The sequence below is a fragment of the Hyaena hyaena genome, unplaced genomic scaffold, assembly GCF_003009895.1.
Source record: "Hyaena hyaena isolate Hyena2069 unplaced genomic scaffold, ASM300989v1 scaffold_635, whole genome shotgun sequence".
Taxonomy (NCBI): Eukaryota; Metazoa; Chordata; class Mammalia; order Carnivora; family Hyaenidae; genus Hyaena; species Hyaena hyaena.
This window is the reverse complement of record NW_024081269.1, coordinates 640,908-651,859: the sequence shown is the minus strand read 5'-3', so window position 1 is coordinate 651,859 and position 10,952 is coordinate 640,908. Positions and strand designations below refer to the sequence as shown.

Below are 10,952 nucleotides of genomic sequence, written 5' to 3'. Positions count from 1 at the left end.
TACTGTTTTAACTACAGTTAAAATAGAAGTAAGCTAATCTCTTGCATCCAATATTATTACTTTTATAATACTCACATTTTCCTTTTCAACTAATGCTGAATGAACTTATCATTTAAAAAATTAAATCAAAAGCTTCTCCAAATCTATTTTATTTAAGAAATAAGTTGAAAGAAGCAAAAGCAACTTACTAATATGTTTTATGTCAAAAGCCAAAAACAAAACCAAAAAACACACATCAAAAAACTAATGTGATTATATTTGATAATATAAATCGATAAAAATTCAACTAAATATTTCATGCTACATAGGTTATTCTATTTCCCTTTCAACATATGCAAGTTAACCTTGAAGTCACACTGTTTTACATGCTCTAATCACAAGGACTACCAGGTGATCCTTTGTTGTGTACTTAGGTAACCATAGTAATATTTTCATAAGGCTTGAAGTTAAATACTAGTGACTCACTATTAAGATGTGCAGAGAACCTGTAATGCCCTGCCTTGAAATGTTAATATAATTATTAAAAATTATATAAAAGCATGAAAAGAGAACCAAATAAAACTAGTGCACCAGATATATGACACTGCCATCAAACAATTCTGAAGCTCTAAAAAAGCAAAGCATCCTAGAGCTAGTCTAAGAGTGCATGTGCTTTTGTACTTTAAAAAAAAAAAGACCCACATATATATACCAGAAAATAATGATAATGAAAAGATGCTCCCTTCTAAAGTAGTATTTCAGAGTACTGAAACTGCAATTTTACAGCACTCTAACAAGTGAAAATTTAAAAAATCTATTCACTAAACATATGCATAAGGTAAAACTAAACATGCATCCCATCTTATTAAAATGATACATCCTGAGTCTCTTTATATGCCAACTAATCATTTAAGAATTTCTTTTAATAAATGGTTAAAAATATGAAAACATTTAACCTAAAGGAACATAATATTCAGATTGTGAAACTGCTGTAAATTTTATTAGAACTGTCATTTTGTTCTTAATGTTGAAGACTGTACTATAGTTTCGTAAATAATAGCATTTGTGTTTAATAATAAACATATCTGCATGCAGACGTATATTTAATAGCATCTGCCCATATCTCCAGAAATTGTTTTAGTGTTATGTCATTTTAGTCATTAATATCAGAATACTCTTATTCTGAAAGATTTAATTTTTTACTTAATACTTCAGTAGAAAATATGTGAAGAGAGTGTATACCCCATTCTATACCTTTTAAAAACCTTAAAAACATTGTTTTAAATGTCTATTTCAAAAAATATTTAGGTAACAAGAGTTACTGTTTTATCATGATTAAATTGGTATTAACTTTATGGGTATAAGTGAAAAAAGGTGGCCAGTTAATAGTTGTAAAATAATAAAATGCAGTATTATATCCTCTATATTACTAAGAAAGTGCACATTTATATAAGCAGCAGGTGAGGAGAGCAGAATCATGGAAATTCTGGATATATCCTTATGTGTATATCCTTCAAGATCATGTTCCTTTACACAATTTACACATTTTAACTTAAATGTCAGTTTTCAGCTAACATTTAAATTTTTATTGTAATATTTCAATTCTATTATAAACCATGAATACCTTCAAAAACTGCTTTGAATCAAGGTAAGAAGAGTTCTTTCCTTCTAGTCTATTATTATATGACATTGAACGGTATTATTTATTAAATGTTATGTCTGAGAAATATACTCTGACTTTGAATATATTTAAATTCAAGACCTATGATATGACAGAATGAAGATTTATGAGGGTAATTTTACAATAGTTGAGAAGATAAGGTATTTAAAGACCATGTAATGATAAGGAAAACACCTATTGTGGCAGATTTGACATTTTACCAAAGGACAGTAATGCTTGATGCTGTATTCTTGCAGAACTCTGGATACAGTTAACAGCAGAAGGGGAAAGGCAGCAGCAACATTTCAAATGTCCATACTCTGATTTCCAAAAGATACTATGTAGGCAGAAGAAAACCACATTTTACTTCAAGTGATACGTCTTTGAAGTGAAGACTCTGCTATTTTCAAGACTGAAAGGATATCACAGTGTTGATTTTATATACAAAGTAGGATCTGTTCCAGTATACTCTAGTGAAGTAATTCACATATGGAGAATAGTTAATTTTGACTTCATGACAAAATCGCCCATATTTTGAGTAGGTTAACTTGTCACCTTCTTCACAAACCACCTATCAAAAGATGAAACACCATATTAAAAAGTGAGTTCAGGCCCTGCATTGGGTTCTGCGCTGGTGGCGTGGAACCTGCTTGGGATTTTGTCTCTCCTTCTCTTTGCCCTCTCCCTCTTATGTGTGCTTGTTCTCTCTCTCTCTCTCTCTCTCTCTCTCTCTCTCTCTCTCTCTCTCTCAAAATAAATAAATAAACTTTAAAAAGAGTAAGATTACATTAAACTACAAAGTTGTTTTTCTCAAAAAGATTTAACTTTTCAAATGATTACTTACGTGGCCGTTTGCAATGTCTAATAAGTCTTTAACCCTACAGCCTCTCATGGTTCCCACCTCATTGCAGATAGCATCCTCTACAATAAGGTAATTAGCCTTGTAGGATGTCAGTATTTTATAAATATCTTCAGCAGATCGCTTTGAATAGATTTGATAGATCTGAAAGAATATAAAGAGTGATTTTAAAATATTTAAAACATATTATCTGAAACTATACATTGAGCATCTACTATTATTTGGTGTTAAGAACTATCTATGGAAAATAAAGATATTCATTAAGACTTGATTCCTGCCATGAGGAAGCTTATATTCATAATTCATCTATCGGCCACTGTGTATCTTCTTTGTGGAGAATTGTCCATTCAAGTCCTTTGGCCATTTCCCCCCAGCTTTAATGAAATATAAGTGACATACAGCATTGTGCAAGTTTAAGGTATACAACCTGTGGATTTGACACACTTAAATACTGCAAGATTATCATTACAACATTAGCTGCCACCTCCACTGTGTCACATAATTACCATTTCTTTTTTCCAGTGAGAGAACATTTAAGATTTACTCTCTCAGCAACTTTCAACTATGTAATATAGTATTATTAACTATAATCACCATACTGCCCATCAGATCCCCAGAACTTATTCATCTCGTAACTAAAAGTTTATACATTTTGACCAATCCCTACCCTCCAACTCCTGGTAACTACCACTCTACTCTCTGTTTCTACATATTTGCCTTTTTTAGATTCCATATATAAGGGATAATCATACAGTATTTGTCTTTATCTGATTTATTTCACTTAGCATAATGTCTTCAAGATTCATCCATATTGTTACAAATGGGCTTTGCCCATTTCTTAACTGGTTTGTCGTTTTATTGTTGAATTATAATAGTTCTTTTAATCTTTAGTACCACATACAGCGTATTTTATACTCATTCATACATGAGATAAAGTCAGCAAGGTTGAATGTAGTTTGACCACTGTTACAAAATACTAAATAAGCAAGAATGCTTATAACTCATGTGTTGATTCCATGGCATTTTTCATTACAGTTCTGCTGAACTTATTAGGTAATAAGTTCTGGATCTTATTAAATAATAAGGTTTTTCAGTTTTTCTCAGATGCTAACATTGGACAAGCTCTTGTTACAAAATATAAAATAACAGAATCATAAATGTTAGGCCAAAAGTATCACACATACTAATTGTCCTGAAAATACTGAGATTTGACATCTAGATTGGACAAGATCCCAACCTATTTGATACTCAGCAGCCACCTACCACCTGTTATGATTGCTGTCTATCCAGCATCTTCAGGTTCAATGTCCACCATTATGATAGAGATACTTATCCGAATATTCTGTGGTACACAGAATGTTAACAAATCAAGAGGAAGTTTCTCACTCACTTTTCTATGCTAAATAGGTTTCAATGGAAATATTTCTATCCAGTTTATATCTGTTTCTTTCTACATACATTTTTACATATTTTTAAATTTTAGAAAGATGTAACATACTCATGGGGCATTAAAAAAAACAACACTTCGGGGGCACCTGGGTGGCTCAGTCGATTAAGTGTTTGACTTGATTTCAGCTTACATCATGATCTCATGGTTTATGAGGTTGAGCCCCCCATTGGGTCTGTGCAGACAGCATGGCACCTTTCTCACTCTCTCTGCCCCTCCCCCACGCATTCTCTCTCTCCTTCTCTCTCCCAAAGTAAATAAACATTTTAAAAACACACACACAAAAAACAACTTCTATGCAATGGTAACAATACAGGGTTTCTCAATCTAAGTACCATTGACATCTTGGGCTAGATAATTCTTTGTTGGGACAGAGGATGACTGTTCTGTGTATCATTGGATGTTCAGCAGTATTCTTGGTCCCTACCCACTAGATGCCTGTAGAATTCCTCCTATAGCTGTGACAATCAATATGTCTCCAGACATTGCCAAATGTCCCCTAGGGGCTTAACAGTCCCAGGTTTGAGAATCACTGGCCTCAGAGATTATATAAAGATTAGTCACAGGTCATGAATTATAGATAGAATATAATTCAAAGAATATGGACTCATTTATGGAGTTTGATTTGAATTTCAGTTTAACAACAAATTTATTCAGTATTTGCCGTGTACTAGACATCATAGAAAGACAAAGTTAAAATTTTTTTTAACATGTATTTATTATTGAGAAACAGAGAGAAACAGAGCATGAGCATGGAAGAGGCACAGAGAGAGGGGGAGACACAGAATCCAAAGCAAGCGCTAGGCTCTGAGCTGTCAGCACTGAGCCCAATGCGGGGCTTGAACTCACAAACTGCAAGATCATAATCTGAACTGAAGTCGGATGCCTAACCAGCTGAGCCACCCAGGTGCCCTGAGAAAGACAAAGTTTTGAAAAAAAGAAAAAAAAAACCATGGTTCCTAATCTCATAGATAAGTCACGTAAAACATAAAATTCTAAAATGTTTAAATTTAACTAGAACCTAATTAAAAGTCTGAAATTCTATATTAGGAAAACACCAATCATAAAAGAAAGAAACTAAAAAAAAATTCAGGAGTATGCTATCTACATTCTGTCTAAGCAACTGTACCTTTTCAAAGTGCAGCAAATACTAGTCAAAAGCAGCTGTTGTCTGGTAGGTAAATCGCACCCAGGTAGATCTTCTCATCTCTGACCCCTCCCTTGTTTCAATCTTTCTGCTGTAACCATAATCAACTTTCTAAAACAGATCTAAGCATTCCATTCCCAGGCTTATTAAAAGTCTCTGATAACTCCCAAATGCCTCAAGGGTTAAGTCTAAATTCTTCAGCAGGATGTTCCAGATCCTTTAGAATTCAGCCTTATTTTATTTTTTAGTTTCATGGCTATACAAATTTCTAGGCTCATGTTATTTTTTCAGCCTGGAATCATATGCATTCTTTTTCCAAACATGTTCATAGCCCAGATCAAGGGAATGCCCTTTATGAAGACTTGGATTTTTGGAGGCAGAATGGATTGTTCCTACCCTTTTTTTTTTTTTCTAAAGTAGGCTCCACACCCAATATGGAGCTTTAACGAATGACCCTGAGGTCAAGAGTCATATGCTCTACAGACTGAGCCAGGCAGTTGCCCCAGGAGTTTGCACTCCTCTTTGTACTTTCTATGTTTCTGTGTATGTACAGAATTTAATAGTAAATAAGAACATAATAATAATATTTAAGTCTTAATACATTTCAGGTATAGTGCGTTATCTCATTTAATTCTCACAACTAGAAGGTAAGAACTTATTATAATATCTAGATCCAGAAATTTCTCAAAATTAAAGAAAACACAAATAAAAGGAAAGATGTGCTATGCTCATGAATTGGAAGAATTAATGTTAATATGTCCAGACCACTTGAAGCCATCTACAGTTTCAGTGCAATTCCTATCAAAATTCCATCGGCATTTTTCACAGAAATAGAACAAACAATCCTAAAATCTGTATGGAGCCACAAAAGACTCTGAACAGTCAGAACAATCTTGAGAAAGAACAAAGCTGGAGGAATCATGCTCCCTAACTACAAACTGTATTACAAAGTTATAGTAATCCAAACAGTATCAGGATTAAAAACAGACACACGGCGTGCCTGGATGGCTGAGTTGGTTAAGCATCCAACTCTTGATTTCAGCTCAGGTCATGATTTCACAATTTATGCCATCAACTGTGCTGACAGTATAGAGGCTGGTTAGGGTTCCCTCAACCTTTGCCGCTCCCCTGCTCTCTCTCAAAATAAACAAACATTAAAAACAAAAACAGATGCATAGATCAGTGGAACAAAATAGCCCAGAAATAAACCCACACATACATGGTCAATTAATTTACAACAGAGGAGTCAAAACAATACAATGGGAAAAGGACAATCTCTTCAATAAAGGATGCTGGGAAAACTGCACAGCCACCTGCAAAAGGATGAAACTGAACCACTAACGTATACCATACACAACACTTAACTCAAATGGATTAAAGACCTGAAACCATAAAACTTCTAGAAGAAAGCACAGGTGGTAAGCTCTTTGACAATGGTCTTGGAGATTATTAATTTTTTTTTGGATTTGACAGCAAAAGTGGAGGCAACAAAAGCAAAAATAAAAAAGTGGGACTACATCAAACTAAAAACTTCTGCACAGCAAAGAAAACCATCAACAAAATGAAAAGGCAACCTACTGAATGGGAGAAAATATTTGCAAAACACATATCTGATATGAGGTTAACACCCAGAATATATAAAGACCTCATACAGCTCAATAAAAGAAAAAAAAATCTGACTAAAAAGTGGGCAGAAGATCTAAATAGACATTTTTCCAAAGAAGACATATAGATGGCAAACAGGTACTTGAAAGGTGCTCACCATCATTCATCAACAGAGAGACGCAAATCAAAACCACAAAGAGGTATTATCCCACATCTGTTAGAATGGCTACTATCAAAAAGGCAAGAAATAAGAAGCACTGGCAAGAATGTGGAGAAAAGGGAACCCCTGCACTGTGGATGGGAAGGTAAAGTGGTGCAGCCACTATTGAAAACAGCATGAAGTGTTCCTCAAAATATTAAAAATAGAACTACCATATCATCCAACAATTCCACTTCTGAGTATTTATACAAAGGAAATGGAAAAACTAATTTTAAAAGATATATGCATATCCATGCTCACTGCAGCATTATTTATATTAGCTAACATATGGAAATGACCTGAATGTCTATCAGTGGATGAATATATAAAATGCAATGTGTGTGTGTGTGTGTGTGTGTGTGTGTGTGTTTATAAATAGGAAATTATTCAGCCACAAAAAAGAATGAAATCTTGCCACTTGCAACAGTATGGATGACCTTGGGATGCCTGGCTGGCTCAGTTGGAAGACCATGTGACTCTTGATCTTGGGGTTGTGAATTTGGGGCCCAGACTGGGTATAAAAATTAGTACTTAGGGGCGCCTGGGTGGCTTAGTCGGTTAAGCGTCCGACTTTTGCTTAGGTCATGATCTCGTGGTTTGTGGGTTCGAGCCCCGCGTCGGGCTCTGTGCTGACTGCCAGCTCGGAGCCTGGAGCCTATTTCAGAGTCTTTGTCTCCCTCTCTCTCTGACCCTCCCCTGCTCACACTGTCTCTCTCTCTCTCTCCCTCCTAGAAATAAATAAATAAATAAAATATTAAAAAAAATTAGTACTTAAATAAAGCTTAAAAAAAATGTATGGACCTTGAGGATACTATGCTAAGTGAAAATAAGTCACACAGAAAAAGACAAATACTGTATGATCTCACTTATATGTGGAATCTAAAAGCAAAATCAAAACCTAAAACTCACAGATACAGAAAATAGATTGGTGGTTGCCAGAAGTAAGGGGTGGGAGGTGGGTAAAATGGGTGAAGGGAGTCAAAAAGTACAAACTTCCAGTTATAAAATGTATAAGTCATGGAGACCTAATGTAGAGCATAGTGACATAGTTAAATAACACTGTACTGTACATTTAAAAGTTGCTAAGAAAGTAGTTCTTAAAAGTTCTCCTTATGAGAAAAAACTTTTTTATAGCTATGTATGTTGATGGATGATAACGAGACTTACTGTGGTAATCATTTTGTATTATATACAAATAACAAATCATTACATTGTACACATGAAATTAGTATGTTATATGTCAATTATACCTCAATTATTTATTATTTATTTATTGTAAAAATTTCTAAACTACATTTTTTAAGGTTTTTTATTTTGAGAGAGAGTGAGAGAGCAGAGGTGGGGCAGAGAGAGAGAGGGGGACAGAGGATCTGAAGTAACTCTGCGCTGACAGCAGAGAGTCCAATGTGGGGCTTGAACTCAAACTGCAAAATCATGACCGGAGCTGACTCAGACACTTATTGACTCCTATACCTCAATTTTTTAAAAAAAAGGCATTGCCTGGGTGGCTCAACCAGTTAAGTGTCTGATATCAGCTCAGGTCATGATCTCATGGTCCATGAGTTCAAGCCCTGCATCAGGCTCTGTGCTGAGAGTTCAGAGCCTGGAACCTGCTTTGGATTCCGTGTCTCCTCTCTCTGCCCCTCCCCCACTCATGCTCTGCCTCTATTTTCAAAAACGAATAAATATTTAAAAAATTAAAAATAAATAAAAAATAAAAAAGGCCATGTGGAAATGCCAAAAAAAAAAAAGAAGGGAAGGGAAGAAGGAAGGGGGAAGGGGAAGAGGAAGGGGGAGGGGAGGGGAGGGGAGGGAAGAGGGGTCCTGGCTGGTTCAACCGGTAAAGCATATCACTCTTGACGTTAGGGTTTTAAGTTTCAGCCCCATGCTATGTGTAGAGATTAGAAGTGTTGAATCACTATACTGTACACCTTAAACTAATATTACACTGTATGTTAAGTGGAATTTAAATAAAAGCTTAAAAAATAATCTTAAAAAAAAGAAAAAGATACTTGTTCAAGGTCACAGTGCTACCGCATGGCAGGAGTAGCATTTGAATCCAGGTATTCTAATTCCAGAGTTGTCTTTTTACAGTTTAAATTCTATATTGCTATACTACCTCATTAGCTTAGAAAATACTTAAAAACGAAATTCTCTCAAACTGAAAAACAGGGTATTTGGAATTCAGGTTCAGTTGGTCACTGCTCCCAGATATGAAGTTAACATTTATATCTGGACCAGTCAAAATAATACATTCTTTGAACAGTAAAGAATTATCATTCTAATGCTATACTAAGTTATTAGTAACAGCCCATACTGAAAAATAAACCCCATTGAGATAGAACTTTAGCTTGGAAATACAAAGTGTATCAAGACCTTAACTGACAGCCTGCCTGCCTTCAGTAATTTGATTGAGAACAATCATATTTTCCAAAGAATGTTTCTCTTTGTAAAATACTACATATCAGTTCCCTTGAAACTTTGTGGAAAATTAAATGTTTCTCCTAGAAACATATCAATACCATTCATAAAATAAAGAACTTAGTATTTTAATTTTGGTTCTCCTCTTGGTTAAATATATTACACAGTTTTTCAAAGACTAAAACTAATTAATTCTTGGGGCGCCTGGGTGGCTCAGTTGGTTAAGCGGCTAACTTTGGCTCAGGTCATGATCACATGGTTTGTGGATTTGAGCCCCGCGTCGGGCTCTGTGCTGACAGCTCAGAGCCTGGAGCCTGTTTCGGATTCTCTGTCTCCCTCTCTCTCTGCCCCTCCCCAACTTGTGCTCTGTCTCTCTATGTCTCAAAACTAAATAAAACAAAAACAATTTAAAATAAACAAATAAAAAATAAAACTAATTAATTCTTTCTAAATTGTTTGGATTTTCCTAGCTAACCAGGAACATATGCATCACTTCAGAGCTATACTAAAATAAAAGAGTGATGTTTAAAAGATTTAAATGTATAATCTAAAATGTCTTACATTTTCATTTCTCTTAAGAAGATCATCATCGTTATAAAGAGGCAAGCTGGTCACCATCCATCCAGTGCATAACTTAATTGCACCCATTAACTGTGGACTCCCTGCAAACACAGCTGCAACTGGAGCTTGCCTCCTGTAAAGAAACATAAAGATTTACACACCGAAAAGGTAAGTGTACTATTTAGATCACTGATTTATATCAATTCTGAAACAGCAGGCATCTCAATCATGTATTATATACTTGAGTTTCAATGTCAGTGTTTGTTTCATTTATGAATTCATTCAAAAAATTGAGCACCTACTATGTGCCAGGAACTATTTTGAGAGCTGAAAATACAGAAAAAAATTAAGTTTTTATTTTTATTTTTTAATTTATTTTGAGAGAGCAAGAAAGAGCTTGAGAGTGAGTCGGGGTGAGGCAGAGAGAGAGAATCCCAAGCAGACTCCACACCATCTGTCCAGAGCCTGACGAAGGGCTCAATCCCATGAACTGTGAGATCATGACCTGAGCCGAAATCAAGAGTCAGATGCTTAACTTAGTGAGCCACCCAGGTGCCCTAATACAGAAAAATTTTAAAGGTGGGGTGCAGACAAAGTCCCTGCATTTCTTTTTTTTTAATTTGAAACATTTTTTTTTAAATGTTTACTTATTTTTGAGAGAGGGATAGAGTATGAGCTGGGGAGGAGTAGAGAGAGTGAGAGACAGAATCCAAAGCAGGCTCCAAGCTCTGAGCTGTCAGCACAAAGCCTGATGCGGGCTTGAACCCACGAGCTGTGAGATCATGACCTGAGCCAAAGTCAGATGCTTAACCAACTGAGCCACCCAGGCACCCCAAAGTTCCTGCTTTTGAGAGAGATGGGAGAGATATAGGCCAGGTGGTAATAGTACTATTAAAAAATAATGCAGGATATATATAATGACAGGAATTTACTACTTTAGATATTGTAATCAATTCAAGGGTAACAGTGTGAATTCTCAAGTTTATCCTTCTGCAAATATTAACCATCACGACCCAATCCATCTATCCAATCCATCCATCTCCTGCTTCTTCCCGACCTTTACCATGTATCTGT

The 10,952-nt window shown here is 35.3% G+C and overlaps 1 protein-coding gene across 4 annotated transcripts in view; it reads right to left on the bottom strand.

The window, feature by feature from the left end:
• Window positions 1–235: 235 nt before the first annotated feature.
• Window positions 236–10,952, bottom strand: part of DPY19L4 (dpy-19 like 4) — a 66,462-nt gene continuing 55,745 nt past the window's right edge. For 3 of the 4 annotated variants that reach the window (XM_039216511.1, XM_039216513.1, XM_039216512.1), the window contains 3 exons: window positions 9,879–10,011; window positions 2,484–2,642; window positions 236–2,210 (listed from right to left, as the gene is read on the bottom strand). In XM_039216511.1, coding sequence (XP_039072442.1) covers window positions 2,046–2,210; window positions 2,484–2,642; window positions 9,879–10,011 — 457 coding nt within the window. In that variant the 3' untranslated portion in view covers window positions 236–2,045. Of the gene's footprint in view, window positions 2,211–2,483; window positions 2,643–9,878; window positions 10,012–10,952 lie in introns of those variants that run through there. The other variant, XM_039216515.1, reaches the window with a different exon arrangement.